We start from the raw sequence: 19,089 nt of genomic DNA, 5'->3' as shown, positions 1-19,089 counted from the left end.
CCCCCTCCTCCATGTTATCTCCTAGGTTCCCCCCCCTCCTCCATGTTATCTCCTAGGTTCCCCCCTCCTCCATGTTATCTCCTAGGTTCCCCCCCCTCCTCCATGTTATCTCCTAGGTTCCCCCCTCCTCCATGTTATCTCCTAGGTTCCCCCCCTCCTCCATGTTATCTCCTAGGTTCCCCCCTCCTCCATGTTATCTCCTAGGTTCCCCCCCCCTCCTCCATGTTATCTCCTAGGTTCCCCCCCCCTCCTCCATGTTATCTCCTAGGTTCCCCCCTCCTCCATGTTATCTCCTAGGTTCCCCCCTCCTCCATGTTATCTCCTAGGTTCCCCCCCGTCCTCCATGTTATCTCCTAGGTTCCCCCCTCCTCCATGTTATCTCCTAGGTTCCCCCCTCCTCCATGTTATCTCCTAGGTTCCCCCCTCCTCCATGTTATCTCCTAGGTTCCCCCCCGTCCTCCATGTTATCTCCTAGGTTCCCCCCCGTCCTCCATGTTATCTCCTAGGTTCCCCCCTCCTCCATGTTATCTCCTAGGTTCCCCCCCCTCCTCCATGTTATCTCCTAGGTTTCCTCTGTTTGATGAGGAACAGGTTTTCGTCCATGGCGTCCATCTTCTCCTCCTTAGCAGCCTTCCTGTCCCTCCCGTTATCCCTCTTCTTCTTCTTCTTCGCCGCGCCAAACAGACGGTCGGGGGCGTGGGAGGGGGGGTCCTTCGGATGGAAGGCGGGGGGGGGGGGCTCCGGCCTTGTGCCCCTTCTTCCTCTTTTTGGCGGAAGGGTCTTGTCCTCGGGGGAAGTCGAGAGACTCGTCCGCGGCGGCGACCATTTTGTTTTTGGCCGGTTTCAGTTGTTTCTTCTTCTGCCTTTTCTCACTCTCCGGCTGGCTCCTGTCAGCCATGTTGGATTTGGGCCTGGCTGAAGCTGTGGGTTAGGGAGAGGTGGCGAGGAGAGGAGGGGGAGGGACGGGTGGAGGGAAGAGGACGGAAGGAAAGGAGAGAAGGAGAGGAGGAGAGGAGGAGAAGAGGGTAGGAGGCAAGTAGAGGCAATGAGAAGAAGGGGAGGAGAGGAGGCCAGGAAAGGAGGCGAGGAGAGGAGGCGAATAGAGGAGGCGAATAGAGGGGATGAGAAGGGTAGGAAAGGAGGCGAGGAGAGGAGGCGAATAGAGGCGATGAGAAGAAGGGGAGAGGAGGAGGCGAGGAAAGGAGGCGAGGAGAGGGGATGAGAAGAAGGGGAGAGGGGGAGGCGAGGAAAGGAGGCGAGGAGAGGGGATGAGAAGAAGGGTAGGAGAGGAGCCGAGGAGAGGAGGCGAATAGAGGCGATGAGAAGAAGGGGAGAGGAGGAGGCGAGGAAAGGAGGCGAGGAGAGGGGATGAGAAGAAGGGGAGAGGAGGAGGCGAGGAAAGGAGGCGAGGAGAGGGGATGAGAAGAAGGGTAGGAGAGGAGGTGAGGAAAGGAGGCGAGGAGAGGAGGCGAGGGGATGAGAAGAAGGGTAGGAGAGGAGGCGAGGAGAGGGGATGAGAAGAAGGGGAGGCGAGGTGTGATCAGACCAGTCGATAGCTAATCCAACAGATCCTAGAGAGAAGACTAAAATCCCATTACTGTCCCCATTAACACAACTAGAAGATGAGATGGTACCTGGAGTGAGATGATCCTTTAGCTTGTGTTTAGGAGTCCAGGGTTTCACTTGGCCGCGGCCGAACCTGAAATGGGTACGGTTAGAGGAAGCCCCGAGGCAGGGAGGGAGATGGGAAGGTTCAGCGGGGTAGTTCTGGTACGGACTGGAGACACGGTTAGAGTTGGTTCTCTGGCGTTTGGCCGGCGGCTCGTCTCTGGCGCCACCGTCCGGTGAGAGCTGACACTGAAACAGACCCGCTTCCTTCAACTCTACAGAGAGAGAGAGACGGAGGGAGGGAGAGAGGGAGAGAGAGACGGAGGGAGAGATGGAGGGAGAGATGGAGGGAGGGAGGGATGGAGAGAGAGAGATGGAGGGAGGGAGAGAGGGAGAGAGAGACGGAGGGAGAGATGGAGGGAGAGATGGAGGGAGGGAGGGATGGAGAGAGAGAGAGATGGTAAATCAGACATACACATCACTACATTAGTCACAATTATCTATCTGTGTGTGTATTGAGGTGTGTGTGTGTGTAGTGAGGTGTGTGTGTGTGTAGTGAGGTGTGTGTGTGTATTGAGGTGTGTGTGTGTGTGTAGTGAGGTGTGTGTGTGTGTAGTGAGGTGTGTGTGTGTGTGTAGTGAGGTGTGTGTGTGTGTGTGTGTCTCTCTGTCTGTGTGTGTGTGTGTGTGTGTGTGTGTGTGTGTGTGTGTGTGTGTGTGTGTGTCTGTGTGTGTGTGTGTGTGTGTGTGTGTGTAGAGGTGTGTGTGTGTCTCTCTGTCTGTGTGTGCGTGTGTGTGTGTGTGTGTGTGTGTGTGTGTGTGTGTGTGTGTGTGTGTGTGTAGTGAGGTGTGTGTGTGTGTGTGTCTCTCTGTCTGTGTGTGTGTGTGTGTGTGTGTGTGTGTGTGTGTGTGTGTAGAGCTGTGTGTGTGTCTCTCTGTCTGTGTGTGTGTGTGTGTAGAGGTGTGTGTGTGTCTCTCTGTCTGTGTGTGTGTGTGTGTGTGTGTGTGTGTGTGTGTGTGTGTGTGTGTGTGTATAGTGAGGTGTGTGTGTGTGTAGTGAGGTGTGTGTGTGTGTCTCTCTGTCTGTGTATTGAGGTGTGTGTGTGTGTGCCTTTAACTCTGGACTGTGCCCGTCGGTCTCGGCTGTGCAGCTCCCAGGAGGCGTCATAGTGGTTGATGAAGGAGGAGTTGGGACGAAAACCCCCAAACATCCTCTTCACTGAGCAGTCCTACACACACACACGCACGCACGCACGCACACACACACACACACACACACACACACACACACACACACACACACACACACACACACACACACACACACACACACACACACACACACACACACACACACACACACAGTGTTAATATCCAGACCAGTTTATTGTAAAGAGATGAATCAGGGACTACTTCCCAAAATGGCCCCCTATTCCCTACATAGTGCACTACTTTTGACCAGAGAGCCCTATGGGTAGTGCACTGTATAGGGGACAGAGCCGCCAGATACTCACAAATCCAAAGTGTCCCCTGACAGAGCAGTTATAACAGCAGGGATTCATCCTGGCATTGTCCTCTCCTTCTACCTTCAATACAGGACCTGATTTAGTCTGGGGGGGGAGAGGAGAGAGAGAGATGGACTGTAATACACCTTTATCCTTCTACCTTCAATACAGGACCTGATTTAGTCTGGGGGGAGAGGAGAGAGAGAGATGGACTGTAATACACCTTTATCCTTCTACCTTCAATACAGGACCTGACCACAAGTGTGGTCAACTATTTCAGCACCGTTTCATGCTGATTTGAGACAAGCGTGGGGACTTGATAAGTCAATCAATGTCAGATTTGTGTCTCTGTTTGGATATTGGTTAGACTACAATTAGTGTCTAATTAGCCCCGATCAGAACATTCTGATTAGCCCCGATCAGAACATTCTAATTATCCCCAATCAGAACATTCTGATTAGCCCCAATCAGAACATTCTGAGTAGCCTAGGTCCACATATGACCAAAAGCCGGAGACTTGTCTTAATCAATCAATGACAGCATCGACCCAGATCTACTACCACTTCTAAACTAGCCAGCATCGACCCAGATCTACTCCCACTTCTAAACTAGCCAGCATCGACCCAGATCTACTCCCACTTCTAAACTAGCCAGCATCGACCCAGATCTACTACCACTTCAAAACTAGCCAGCATCGACCCCCATCTACTACCACTTCTAAACTAGCCAGGATCAACCCAGATCTACTACCACTTCTAAACTAGCCAGCATCGACCCCCATCTACTACCACTTCTAAACTAGCCAGCATCGACCCAGATCTACTACCACTTCTAAACTAGCCAGCATCGACCCAGATCTACTACCACTTCTAAACTAGCCAGCATCGACCCAGATCTACTACCACTTCTAAACTAGCCAGCATCGACCCAGATCTACTACCACTTCTAAACTACTCAGCATCGACCCAGATCTACTACCACTTCTAAACTAGCCAGCATCGACCCAGATCTACTCCCACTTCTAAACTAGCCAGCATCGACCCAGATCTACTCCCACTTCTAAACTAGCCAGCATCGACCCAGATCTACTCCCACTTCTAAACTAGCCAGCATCGACCCAGATCTACTCCCACTTCTAAACTAGCCAGCATCGACCCAGATCTACTACCACTTCTAAACTAGCCAGCATCGACCCAGATCTACTACCACTTCTAAACTAGCCAGCATCGACCCAGATCTACTACCACGTCTAAACTAGCCAGCATCGACCCAGATCTACTCCCACTTCTAAACTAGCCAGCATCGACCCAGATCTACTCCCACTTCTAAACTAGCCAGCATCGACCCAGATCTACTACCACTTCTAAACTAGGCAGCATCGACCCCCATCTACTACCACTTCTAAACTAGCCAGGATCAACCCAGATCTACTCCCACTTCTAAACTAGCCAGCATCGACCCAGATCTACTACCACTTCTAAACTAGCCAGGATCAACCCAGATCTACTACCACTTCTAAACTAGCCAGCATCGACCCCCATCTACTACCACTTCTAAACTAGCCAGCATCGACCCAGATCTACTACCACTTCTAAACTAGCCAGCATCGACCCAGATCTACTACCACGTCTAAACTAGCCAGCATCGACCCAGATCTGCTACCACTTCTAAACTAGCCAGCATCAACCCAGACCTACTCCCACTTCTAAACTAGCCAGCATCGACCCAGACCTACTCCCACTTCTAAACTAGCCAGCATCGACCCAGACCTACTCCCACTTCTAAACTAGCCAGGATCGACCCAGACCTACTCCCACTTCTAAACTAGCCAGCATCGACCCAGACCTACTCCCACTTCTAAACTAGCCAGCATCGACCCAGACCTACTCCCACTTCTAAACTAGCCAGCATCGACCCAGACCTCCTCCCACTTCTAAACTAGCCAGCATCGACCCAGACCTACTCCCACTTCTAAACTAGCCAGCATCGACCCCCATCTACTACCACTTCTAAACTAGCCAGCATCGACCCAGATCTACTACCACTTCTAAACTAGCCAGCATCGACCCAGATCTACTACCACTTCTAAACTAGCCAGCATCGACCCAGATCTACTACCACTTCTAAACTAGCCAGCATCGACCCCCATCTACTCCCACTTCTAAACTAGCCAGCATCGACCCAGATCTACTACCACTTCTAAACTAGCCAGGATCGACCCACATCTCCTCCCACTTCTAAACTTCTAAACGAGCCAGCATCGACCCAGACCTACTCCCACTTCTAAACTAGCCAGGATCACCAGCATCAACCCAGATCTACTCCCACTTCTAAACTAGCCAGCATTGACCCAGACCTACTCCCACTTCTAAACTAGCCAACATCACCAGCATCAACCCACATCTACTCCCACTTCTAAACTAGCCAGCATCGCCAGCATCGACCTACTTCTAAACTAGCCAGCATCGACAGCATCGACGCAGATCTACTCCCACTTCTAAACTAGCCAGGATCAACCCAGAACTACTCCCACTTCTAAACTAGCCAGCATCGACCCAGACCGACTCCCACTTCTAAACTAGCCAGCATCGACCCAGACCTACTCCCACTTCTAAACTAGCCAGCATCGACCCAGACCTACTCCAACTTCGAAACTAGCCAGCATCGACCCAGACCTACTCCCACTTCTAAACTAGCCAGCATCGACCCAGACCTACTCCCACTTCTAAACTAGCCAGCATCGACCCAGACCTACTCCCACTTCTAAACAAGCCAGCATCGACCCAGACCTACTCCCACTTCTAAACTAGCCAGCATCGACCCAGACCGACTCCCACTTCTAAACTAGCCAGCATCGACCCAGACCTACTCCCACTTCTAAACTAGCCAGCATCGACCCAGACCTACTCCCACTTCTAAACTAGCCAGCATCGACCCAGACCTACTCCCACTTCTAAACTAGCCAGCATCGACTCAGACTTACTCCCACTTCTAAACTAGCCAGCATCGACCCAGACCTACTCCCATGTCTAAACTAGCCAGCATCGACCCAGACCTACTCCCACTTCTAAACTAGCCAGCATCGACCCAGACCGACTCCCACTTCTAAACTAGCCAGCATCGACCCAGACCGACTCCCACTTCTAAACTAGCCAGCATCGACCCAGACCTACTCCCACTTCTAAACTAGCCAGCATCGACCCAGACCTACTCCCACTTCTAAACTAGCCAGCATCGACCCAGTTCTACTCCAACTTCTAAACTAGCCAGCATCGACCCAGACCTACTCCCACTTCTAAACTAGCCAGCATCGACCCAGACCTACTCCCACTTCTAAACTAGCCAGCATCGACCCAGAACTACTCCCACTTCTAAACTAGCCAGCATCGACCCAGACCTACTCCCACTTCTAAACTAGCCAGCATCGACCCAGATCTACTCCCACTTCTAAACTAGCCAGCATCGACCCAGACCTACTGCCACTTCTAAACTAGCCAGCATCGACCCAGACCTACTGCCACTTCTAAACTAGCCAGCATCGACCGAGACCTACTGCCACTTCTAAACTAGCCAGCATCGACCCAGACCTCCTCCCACTTCTAAACTAGCCAGCATCGACCCAGACCTACTCCCACTTCTAAACTAGCCAGCATCGACCCAGACCTACTCCCACTTCTAAACTAGCCAGCATCGACCCAGACCTACTCCCACTTCTAAACTAGCCAGCATCGACCCAGACCTACTCCTACTTCTAAACTAGCCAGCATCGACCCAGACCTACTCCCACTTCTAAACTAGCCAGCATCGACCCAGATCTACTCCCACTTCTAAACTAGCCAGCATCGACCCAGACCTACTCCCACTTCTAAACTAGCCAGCATCGACCCAGACCTCCTCCCACTTCTAAACTAGCCAGCATCGACCCACACCTCCTCCCACTTCTAAACTAGCCAGCATCGACCCAGACCTACTACCACTTCTAAACCCTCCACACACGTCTCATAAACCTAATATATCAAAGCCCCTCCCTCCTTCCTCCCTCCCCCCTCCTCCCTTCCTCCCCTCCTCCCTCCACTCCTCCCTCCCCTCCTCCCTCCCCTCCCCTCTCCATTCTCTCTCTGATGGTGTGATTACAAATCATATCCTCCCAACGCACCGTTATCTATTAAACATAGCTTAGCTCCCCACCTCCATCCTCTCCTCCCTCCGCATCCCCTCTCCTCCCTCCCTCCCTCCATCCTCTCCTCTCCTCCCTCCATCCTCTCCTCTCCTCCCTCCATCCTCTTCCCTCCCTCCCTCCCCCTTCTTCATATCCACACCTCACCCTGGTTTTCTCCCCTCCTCTCCTCCCTCCCTCCCCAAATCCCTCTCCCTCACTCCCCCCTCCTCTCCCTCCCTCATCCCTCTCCCTCCCTCCCCCCTCCTCTCCTCCCTCCCTCTTCTTCATATCCACACCTCTCCCTGGTTTTCTCCCCTCCTCTCCTCCCTCCCCAAATCCCTCTCCCTCACTCCCCCCTCCACTCCCTCCCTCCCCCATCCCTCTCCCTCCCTCTCCCCCTCCCCCTCCATCCCTCTCCCCCCTCCCTCCCTCCCTCCCTCTCTCTCCCTCCCTCCCTCCCCCTCCATCCCTCCCTCCCTCTCTCCCTCCCCCCTCCCTCCCTCCCTCCCTCTCTCTCCCCCCTCCCTCCCTCCCTCCCTCCCTCCACCCCTCTCCGCCTCCATCCCTCTCCCTCCCTCTCCCCTCCCTCCCTCCCCCTCCATCCCTCTCCCCCTCCCTCCCTCTGACCTTGGGTTCCTCTTATCTCCAAACTCTGATTCAGCAGAGAAGAGAAAGAACCAAAGACAGAAAAAAAAAGACTAGAAATGCAATTCCATCCTTTCCCATCAGCCCGGTGATAACGACAGTCACAGCTTCTCTCTGTGTGTTTGTCTCAGACAATATTAATTAAAGGGATGAATTCTCTCTCTCTCTCTCTCTCTCTCTCTCTCTCTCTCTCTCTCTCTCTCTCTCTCTCTCTCTCTCTCTCTCTCTCTCTCTCTCTCTCTCTCTCTCTCTCTCTCTCTCTCTCTCTGGTCTGAAGCTGAGGGGGGGAGATATGGGTGAGGGCTGAGGGGGAGATATGGGTGAGGGCTGAGATATGGGTGAGGGCTGAGATATGGGTGAGGGCTGAGGGGTGAGATATGGGTGAGGGCTGAGATATGGGTGAGGGCTGAGATATGGGTGAGGGCTGAGGGGGAGATATGGGTGAGGGCTGGAGATATGGGTGAGGGCTGAGGGGGGAGATATGGGTGAGGGCTGAGGGGGAGATATGGGTGAGGGCTGAGGGGGGAGATATGGGGTGAGGGGGGCTGAGATATGGGTGAGGGCTGAGATATGGGTGAGGGCTGAGGGGGAGATATGGGTGAGGGGGCTGAGATATGGGTGAGGGCTGAGATATGGGTGAGGGCTGAGGGATATGGGTGAGGGCTGAGGGGGGAGAGGTCAGGGTGAGGGCTGAGGGGGAAAGGTCGAGGGTGAGAGGGGGTGAGAGGTCAGGCTGAGAGGTCAGGGTCTATGGATGGGGTCCCTGGAAGAGGGTCCATGTCATGTAATTCATCCTAGACCCCCATCTCAGCCCCCCCGTCCATGTAATTCATCCTAGACCCCCATCTCAGCCCCCCCCGTCCATGTTATTCATCCTAGACCCCCATCTCAGGTCTCCCCGTCCATGTAATTCATCCTAGACCCCCATCTCAGGTCGCCCCCGTCCATGTAATTCATCCTAGACCCCATCTCAGGTCCCCCCGTCCATGTAATTCATCCTAGACCCCCATCTCAGGTCCCCCCCTGTCCATGTAATTCATCCTAGATCCCCATCTCAGGTCTCCCCCCTGTCCATGTAATTCATCCTAGATCCCCATCTCAGGTCCACGTCCATGTAATTCATCCTAGATTCCCATCTCAGGTCCCCCCGTCCATGTAATTCATCCTAGATCCCCATCTCAGGTCCCCGTCCATGTTACTCATCCTAGATCCCCATCTCAGGTCCCCCCCTGTCCATGTAATTCATCCTAGATCCCCATCTCAGGTCCCCCCGTCCATGTAATTCATCCTAGACCCCCCATCTCAGGTCCCCTCCCTGTCCAAGTAATTCATCCTAGACCCCCCATCTCAGGTCCCCCCCTGTCCATGTAATTCATCCAAGACCCCCATCTCAGGTCCCCCCTGTCCATGTAATTCATCCTAGACCCCCATCTCAGGTCCCCCACGTCCATGTAATTCATCCTAGACCCCCATCTCAGGTCCCCCCTGTCCATGTAATTCATCCTAGACCCCCATCTCAGGTCCCCTCCCTGTCCAAGTAATTCATCCTAGACCCCCATCTCAGGTCCCCCCTGTCCATGTAATTCATCCAAGACCCCCATCTCAGGTCCCCCCTGTCCATGTAATTCATCCTAGACCCCCATCTCAGGTCCCCCACGTCCATGTAATTCATCCTAGACCCCCATCTCAGGTCCCCCCTGTCCATGTAATTCATCCTAGACCCCCATCTCAGGTCCCCCCTGTCCATGTAATTCATCCTAGACCCCCCATCTCAGGTCCCCCTGTCCATGTAATTCATCCTAGACCCCCCATCTCAGGTCCCCCTGTCCATGTAATTCATCCTAGACCCCCCATCTCAGGTCCCCCTGTCCATGTTATGTAATTCATCCTAGATTCCCATCTCAGGTCCCCCGTCCATGTAATTCATCCTAGACCCCCCATCTCAGGTCCCCCAGTCCACATAATTCATCCTAGATCCCCATCTCAGGCCCCCCTGTCCATGTAATTCATCCTAGATCCCCATCTCAGGTCCCCCCTGTCCATGTAATTCATCCTAGACCCCCATCTCAGGTCCCCCACGTCCATGTAATTCATCCTAGACCCCCATCTCAGGTCCCCCCTGTCCATGTAATTCATCCTAGACCCCCATCTCAGGTCCCCCCTGTCCATGTAATTCATCCTAGACCCCCCATCTCAGGTCCCCCCTGTCCATGTAATTCATCCTAGACCCCCCATCTCAGGTCCCCCCCCTGTCCATGTAATTCATCCCAAAACTCCCATCTCAGGTCCCCCCTGTCCATGTTATGTAATTCATCCTAGATTCCCATCTCAGGTCCCCCCGTCCATGTAATTCATCCTAGACCCCCCATCTCAGGTCCCCCCAGTCCACATAATTTCATCCTAGATCCCCATCTCAGGCCCCCCCTGTCCATGTAATTCATCCTAGATCCCCATCTCAGGTCCCCCCCCTGTCCATGTAATTCATCCAAGATCCCCATCTCAGGTCCCCCCTGTCCATGTTATGTAATTCATCCTAGATCCCCATCTCAGGTCCCCCCGTCCATGTAATTCATCCTAGATTCCCATCTCAGGTCCCCCCCGTCCATGTAATTCATCCTAGATCCCCATCTCAGGTCCCCCCCTGTCCATGTAATTCATCCTAGATCCCCATCTCAGGTCCCCCGTCCATGTAATTCATCCTAGACCCCATCTCAGGTCCCCCCGTCCATGTAATTCATCCTAGATCCCCATCTCAGGTCCCCCCCTGTCCATGTAATTCATCCTAGATCCCCATCTTAGCCCCCCCCCTGTCCATGTTATTCAACCTAGATCCCCATCTCAGGTCCCCCCCGTCCATGTAATTCATCCTAGACCCCATCTCAGGTCCCCCCCTGTCCAAGTAATTCATCCTAGATCCCCATCTCAGGTCCCCCGTCCATGTAATTCATCCTAGATCCCCATCTCAGGTCCCCCCCTATCCATGTAATTCATCCTAGATCCCCATCTCAGGTCCCCCCCTATCCATGTAATTCATCCTAGATCCCCATCTCAGGTCCCCCCGTCCATGTAATTCATCCTAGATCCCCATCTCAGGTCCCCCCGTCCATGTAATTCATCCTAGATCCCATCTCAGGTCCCCCCTGTCCATGTAATTCATCCTAGATCCCATCTCAGGTCCCCCCCGTCCACATAAATCATCCTAGATCCCCATCTCAGGTCCCCCCGTCCATGTAATTCATCCTAGACCCCCATCTCAGGTCCCCCCCGTCCATGTAATTCATCCTAGACCCTCATCGCAGGTCCCCCCGTCCATGTAATTCATCCTAGACCCCATCTCAGGTCCCCCCCGTCCATGTAATTCATCCTAGATCCCCATCTCAGGTCCCCCCGTCCATGTAATTCATCCTAGATCCCCATCTCAGGTCCGCCCCTGTCCATGTAATTCATCCTAGACCCCATCTCAGGTCCCCCCCTGTCCATGTAATTCATCCTAGACCCCCCATCTCAAGTCCCCCCCTGTCCATGTAATTCATCCTAGATCCCCATCTCAGGTCCCTCCTGTCCATGTAATTCATCCTAGACCCCCATCTCAGGTCCCCCCATCCATGTAATTCATCCTAGATCCCCATCTCAGGTCCCCCGTCCATGTAATTCATCCTAGATCCCCATCTCAGGTCCGCCCCTGTCCATGTAATTCATCCTAGACCCCATCTCAGGTCCCCCCCTGTCCATGTAATTCATCCTAGACCCCCCATCTCAAGTCCCCCCCTGTCCATGTAATTCATCCTAGATCCCCATCTCAGGTCCCTCCCTGTCCATGTTATTCATCCTATATCCCCATCTCAGGTCCCCCCTGTCCATGTAATTCATCCTAGACCCCCATCTCAGGTCCCCCCATCCATGTAATTCATCCTAGATCCCCATCTCAGGTCCCCCGTCCATGTAATTCATCCTAGACCCCCATCCCAGGTCCCCCCGTCCATGTAATTCATCCTAGATCCCCATCTCAGGTCCCCCATCCATGTAATTCATCCTAGACCCCATCTCAGGTCCCCCCCTGTCCATGTAATTCATCCTAGATCCCCATCTCAGGTCCCCCCCTCTCCATGTAATTCATCCTAGACCCCCCATCTCAGGTCCACCCGTCCATGCAATTCATCCTAGATCCCATTCTCAGGTCCCCCCCTGTCCATGTAATTCATCCTAGACCCCCATCTCAGGTCCCCCCGTCCATGTAATTCATCCTGGATCCCCATCTCAGGTCCCCCCGTCCATGTAATTCATCCTAGAACCCCATCTCAGGTCCCCCCGTCCATGTAATTCATCCTAGACCCCCATCTCAGGTCCCCCTGTCCATGTAATTCATCCTAGACCCCCATCTCAGGTCCCCCCCAGTCCATGTAATTCATCCTAGATCCCCATCTCAGGTCCCCCCTGTCCATGTAATTCATCCTATATCCCCATCTCAGGTCCCCCCGTCCATGTAATTCATCCTAGACCCCCATCTCAGGTCCCCCCGTCCATGTAATTCATCCAAGACCCCCATCTCAGGTCCCCCCTGTCCATTTAATTCATCCTAGACCCCCCATCCATGTAATTCATCCTAGACCCCCCATCTCAGGCTCCCCCCTGTCCATGTAATTCATCCTTGACCCCCCATCTCAGGTCCCCCCCTGTCCATGTAATTCATCCTAGATCCCCATCTCAGGTCTCCCCCTGTCCATGTAATTCATCCTAGACCCCCATCTCAGGTCTCCCCCTGTCCATGTAATTCATTCTAGACCCCCATCTCAGGTCCCCCCGTCCATGTAATTCATCCTAGATCCCCATCTCAGGTCCCCCCATCCATGTAATCCATCCTAGACCCCCATCTCAGGTCCCCCGTCCATGTAATTCATCCTAGATCCCCATCTCAGGTCCCCGTCCATGTAATTCATCCTAGACCCCATCTCAGGTCCCCCTGTCCATGTAATTCATCCTAGATCCCCATCTCAGGTCCCCCCCTCTCCATGTAATTCATCCTAGACCCCCATCTCAGGTCCCCCCGTCCATGTAATTCATCCTAAATCCCATTCTCAGGTCCCCCCCAGTCCATGTAATTCATCCTAGACCCCCATCTCAGGTCCCCCCGTCCATGTAATTCATCCTAGATCCCCCATCTCAGGTCCCCCGTCCATGTAATTCATCCTAGACCCCCATCTCAGGTCCCCCCGTCCATGTAATTCATCCTATATCCCCCATCTCAGGTCCCCCCCCGTCCATATAATTCATTTTAGACCCCCATCTCAGGTCCCCCCCGTCCATGTAATTCATCCTAGATCCCCATCTCAGGTCCCCCCTGTCCATGTAATTCATCCTATATCCCCATCTCAGGTCCCCCCGTCCATGTAATTCATCCTAGTCCCCCATCTCAGGTCCCCCGTCCATGTAATTCATCCAAGACCCCCATCTCAGGCCCCCCCCTGTCCATGTAATTCATCCTAGACCCCCCATCTCAGGTCCCCCCCGTCCATGTAATTCATCCTAGATCCCCATCTCAGGTCCCCCCTGTCCATGTAATTCATCCTATATCCCCATCTCAGGTCCCCCCGTCCATGTAATTCATCCTAGACCCCCATCTCAGGTCCCCCCGTCCATGTAATTCATCCAAGACCCCCATCTCAGGCCCCCCCTGTCCATGTATTTCATCCTAGACCCCCATCTCAGGTCCCCCCCTGTCCATGTAATTCATCCTAGATCCCCATCTCAGGTCCCCCCTGTCCATTTAATTCATCCTAGACCCCCCATCCATGTAATTCATCCTAGACCCCCCATCTCAGGCTCCCCCCTGTCCATGTAATTCATCCTTGACCCCCCATCTCAGGTCCCCCCCTGTCCATGTAATTCATCCTAGATCCCCATCTCAGGTCTCCCCCTGTCCATGTAATTCATCCTAGACCCCCATCTCAGGTCTCCCCCTGTCCATGTAATTCATTCTAGACCCCCATCTCAGGTCCCCCCGTCCATGTAATTCATCCTAGATCCCCATCTCAGGTCCCCCCATCCATGTAATCCATCCTAGACCCCCATCTCAGGTCCCCCGTCCATGTAATTCATCCTAGATCCCCATCTCAGGTCCCCGTCCATGTAATTCATCCTAGACCCCATCTCAGGTCCCCCCTGTCCATGTAATTCATCCTAGATCCCCATCTCAGGTCCCCCCCTCTCCATGTAATTCATCCTAGACCCCCATCTCAGGTCCCCCCGTCCATGTAATTCATCCTAAATCCCATTCTCAGGTCCCCCCCAGTCCATGTAATTCCTCCTAGACCCCCATCTCAGGTCCCCCCGTCCATGTAATTCATCCTAGATCCCCCATCTCAGGTCCCCCGTCCATGTAATTCATCCTAGACCCCCATCTCAGGTCCCCCCGTCCATGTAATTCATCCTATATCCCCCATCTCAGGTCCCCCCCGTCCATATAATTCATTTTAGACCCCCATCTCAGGTCCCCCCCGTCCATGTAATTCATCCTAGATCCCCATCTCAGGTCCCCCCTGTCCATGTAATTCATCCTATATCCCCATCTCAGGTCCCCCCGTCCATGTAATTCATCCTAGTCCCCCATCTCAGGTCCCCCGTCCATGTAATTCATCCAAGACCCCCATCTCAGGCCCCCCCCTGTCCATGTAATTCATCCTAGACCCCCCATCTCAGGTCCCCCCCGTCCATGTAATTCATCCTAGACCCCCCATCTCAGGCTCCCCCCTGTCCATGTAATTCATCCTTGACCCCCATCTCAGGTCCCCCCTGTCCATGTAATTCATCCTAGACCCCCCATCTCAGGTCCCCCCTGTCCATGTAATTCATCCTAGACCCCCCATCTCAGGTCCCCCCCTGTCCATGTAATTCATCCTAGACCCCCATCTCAGCCCCCCCTGTCCATGTAATTCATCCTAGACCCCCCATCTCAGGCCCCCCCCGTCCATGTAATTCATCCTAGACCCCCATCTCAGCCCCCCGTCCATGTAATTCATCCTAGACCCCCCATCTCAGGTCCCCCCCGTCCATGTAATTCATCCTTGACCCCCATCTCAGGTCCCCCCCGTCCATGTAATTTATCCAAGACCCCCCATCTCAGGTCCCCCCGTCCATGTAATTCATCCTAGATCCCCATCTCAGGTCCCCCCCGTCCATGTAATTCATCCTAGACCCCCATCTCAGGTCCCCCCTGTCCATGTAATTCATCCTAGACCCCCATCTCAGGTCCCCCCGTCCATGTAATTTATCCTAGATCCCCATCTCAGGTCCCCACCTGTCCATGTAATTCATCCTAGACCCCCATCTCAGCCCCCCCTGTCCATGTAATTCATCCTAGACCCCCATCTTAGCCCCCCCGTCCATGTAATTCATCCTAGACCCCCATCTCAGGTCTCCTCCCGTCCATGTAATTCATCCTAGACCCCCCATCTCAGGTCCCCCCCTGTCCATGTAATTCATCCTAGACCCCCATCTCAGGTCCCCCCCTGTCCAGCATAGTGCAGGGTTGTGGGTTCGATTCCCAACGGTGAACGGTCCCGTGGGGGTCTCAGATGGTAGAGCATAGTGCAGGGTTGCGGGTTCGATTCCCAACGGGGGGACCAGTACGAAAAAAGTATGCACTCCCTACTGTAAGTAGTTAAATCAGGTACAGCGCTTTCAGAAAGTATTCATACCCTCTCGACTTATTCTACATTTCGTTTTGTTACAGCCATGAAGTCGAAATTAATTGAATAGATTTTTTTCCTCTCACCCATCTACACGCTATACCCCATAATGACAAAGTGAGAAAACGTTTTTTTTTACACATTTTTACGAACTTATTGAAAATGAAATACAGAAATATCTCATTTACATAAGTATTCACAGCCCCGAGTCAATATTTTGTAGAAGCACCTTTGGCAGTGATTACAGCAGATTAGAGTCTTTCTGGGTGAGTCTCTAAGAGTCATTACAGCTGGGAGTCTTTCTGGGTGAGTCTCTAAGAGTCATTAGAGCTGGGAGTCTTTCTGGGTTGAGTCTCTAAGAGCTTTACACACCTGGATTGTACAATATTTTCACATTATTCTTCTCATAATTGTTCAAGCTCTGTCAAGTTGGTTATTGATCATGGCTAGACAAACATTTTAAAGTCTTGTCATAGGTTTCCAAGACGATTTAAATCAAATCTGTAACTCGGCCACTCAGGGAACATTCACTGTCTTCTTGGTGAGTAACTCCAGTGTATATTTGTCCTTGTGTTGTAGGTTATTGTCCTGCTGGAAGGTGAATTCATCTCCCAGTGTCTGGTGGAAAGCAGACTGGACCAGGTTTTCATCCAGGATTTTTACCTGCTTAGCTCTATTCTGTTTCTTTTTATCCGGGAAAAACAACCTCCCTTGTCTTTGCCGATGACAAGCATACCCAACACATGATGCAGCCACCACTACGCTGGAACATATGACGAGTGGGGACTCAAGTCATGTGTTGTGTTGGAATTTGCCCCAAACATAACTCTTTGTATTCAGGATATAAAGTTAATTTATGTAGTTCTGTTCTATTGAGGTGAAGAAAGAGTTGGTCCATGTCAGATTCACACCGCGGCAGCCATGTTGGATCCCCACGGGCCAGACGGACCAATAAAGAGTCGACGGGACGTTCAGTTGGAGAGGGTCGTCGATGTGGACACAACCAGCCATGCGTAGCACCACACACACACACACACACACACACTAAGCTGTACTCTCCTCGGCTTCTTGGTTTGGCTGGAGGCAAAGCCCTGTTAATCCTAAAGCCCACACAAAGCCCACACTGTTATACCCAACACACACACACACACACACACACACACACACACACACACACACACACACACACACACACACACACACACAACACACACACACACACACACACACACACCGTATTTGATGCATGGACCGGTTTGAGTTTCTACTTTACCTTCTAGAAATGGTATTTTCAGTGTTTAGTTTGTTAAAAATAGCTGCTCTGCCGTGTGTAACCGTCCGTTTTTCTGTGTGACGCTCCGTCTGCTACCTGAGTCCTCACTCTCCCCTCCTCCTCCTCCGTCTGCTACCTGAGTCCTCACTCTCCCCTCCTCCTCCTCCGTCTGCTACCTGAGTCCTCACTCTCCCCTCCTCCTCCTCCGTCTGCTACCTGAGTCCTCACTGTCCCCTTCCTCCTCCTCCGTCTGCTACCTGAGTCCTCACTCTCTCCTCCATCTGCTACCTGAGTCCTCACTCTCCCCCCTTCCTCCTCCGTCTGCTACCTGAGTCCTCACTCTCCCCTCCTCCTTCTCCGTCTGCTACCTGAGTCCTCACTCCCCCTCCTCCTCCGTCTGCTACCTGAGTCCTCACTCTCCCTCCTCCTCTTCCTCCGTCTGCTACCTGAGTCCTCACTCTCCCTCCTCCTCCTCCGTCTGCTACCTGAGTCCTCACTCTCCCCCCTTCCTCCTCCGTCTGCTACCTGAGTCCTCACTCTCCCCTCCTCCTTCTCCGTCTGCTACCTGAGTCCTCACTCCCCCTCCTCCTCCGTCTGCTACCTGAGTCCTCACTCTCCCTCCTCCTCTTCCTCCGTCTGCTACCTGAGTCCTCACTCTCCCTCCTCCTCCTCCGTCTGCTACCTGAGTCCTCACTCTCCCCCTTCCTCCTCCTCCGTCTGCTACCTGAGTCCTCACTCTCCCCTCCTCTTCCTCCTCCGTCTGCTACCTGAGTCCTCACTCTCTCCCCCTCCTCCTCCGTCTGCTACCTGAGTCCTCACTCTCCCCCGCCTCCTCCTCCTCCGTCTGCTACCTGAGTCCTCACTCTCTCCTCCTCCATCTGCTACCTGAGTCCTCACTCTCCCCCCTTCCTCCTCCGTCTGCTACCTGAGTCCTCACTCTCCCCTCCTCCTCCGTCTGCTACCTGAGCCCTCACTCCCCCTCCCCCTCCTCCGTCTGCTACCTGAGTCCTCACCCCCCTCCCCCTCCTCCGTCTGCTACCTGAGTCCTCACTCTCCCCTCCTCCTCCGTCTGCTACCTGAGTCCTCACTCATCCCTCCCCCTCCTCCTCCGTCTGCTACCTGAGTCCTCACTCTCCCCTCCTCCTCCTCCGTCTGCTACCTGAGTCCTCACTCTCCCCTCCTCCTCCTCCGTCTGCTACCTGAGTCCTCACTCTCCCCCTCTCCTCCTCCGTCTGCTACCTGAGTCCTCACTCTCTCCCCTTCCTCCTCCGTCTGCTACCTGAGTCCTCACTCTCTCCTCCTCCTCCTCCTCCGTCTGCTACCTGAGTCCTCACTCCCCCTCCCCCTCCTCCGTCTGCTACCTGAGTCCTCACTTCCCCTCTTCCGTCTGCTACCTGAGTCCTCACTCTCCCCTCCTCCTCCGTCTGCTACCTGAGTCCTCACTCTCCCCTCCCCCTCCTCCTCCGTCTGCTACCTGAGTCCTCACTCTCTCCCCTTCCTCCTCCGTCTGCTACCTGAGTCCTCACTCTCCCCTCCTCCTCCTCCGTCTGCTACCTGAGTCCTCACTCTCCCCTCTCCTCCCGCCGTCTGCTACCTGAGTCCTCACTCTCTCCTCCTCCTCCTCCGTCTGCTACCTGAGTCCTCACTCTCTCCTCCTCCTCCATCTGCTACCTGAGTCCTCACTCTCCCCCCTTCCTCCTCCGTCTGCTACCTGAGTCCTCTCTCCCCCTCCTCCTCTGTCTGCTACCTGAGTCCTCACTCTCTCCCCCTCCTCCTCCGTCTGCTACCTGAGTCCTCTCCCCCTCTCCACCTCCGTCTGCTACCTGAGTCCTCACTCTCCCCCTCCTCCTCTGTCTGCTACCTGAGTCCTCTCTCTCCCCCTCCTCCTCCGTCTGCTACCTGAGTCCTCTCTCCCCCTCCTCCTCCGTCTGCTACCTGAGTCCTCTCTCCCCTCCACCTCTGTCTGCTACCTGAGTCCTCACTCCCCCTCTCCACCTCCGTCTGCTACCTGAGTCCTCACTCTCCCCCTCCTCCTCTGTCTGCTACCTGAGTCCTCACTCTCCCCCTCCTCCTCTGTCTGCTACCTGAGTCCTCTCCCCTCTCCTCCTCTGTCTGCTACCTGAGTCCTCTCTCTCAGTGTTCTATAAATCCCCCAGTGTTCTATAAATCCCCCAGTGTTCTATAAATCCCCCAGTGTTCTATAAATCCCCCAGTG

General features: G+C 53.7%; 1 protein-coding gene across 1 annotated transcript in view; it reads right to left on the bottom strand.

The window, feature by feature from the left end:
- Window positions 1-487: 487 nt before the first annotated feature.
- The window catches only part of LOC106595047 (uncharacterized), a 36,705-nt gene continuing 18,103 nt past the window's right edge, over window positions 488-19,089 (bottom strand). Inside the window, exons 2-5 of the mRNA XM_082973858.1 lie at window positions 3,122-3,217; window positions 2,719-2,836; window positions 1,635-1,883; window positions 488-921 (exon numbers count right to left, since the gene is read on the bottom strand). Of these exons, the coding sequence (XP_082829984.1) occupies window positions 647-921; window positions 1,635-1,883; window positions 2,719-2,836; window positions 3,122-3,217 (738 nt within the window). The 3' untranslated portion in view covers window positions 488-646. The remainder of the gene's footprint in view (window positions 922-1,634; window positions 1,884-2,718; window positions 2,837-3,121; window positions 3,218-19,089) is intronic.

Source organism: Salmo salar, chromosome 04 (assembly GCF_965601325.2).
Source record: "Salmo salar chromosome 04, fSalSal1, whole genome shotgun sequence".
Classification (NCBI taxonomy): Eukaryota; Metazoa; Chordata; class Actinopteri; order Salmoniformes; family Salmonidae; genus Salmo; species Salmo salar.
Note: the sequence above shows the minus strand (reverse complement) of the source record. Positions and strands in the feature narration are given on the sequence as shown.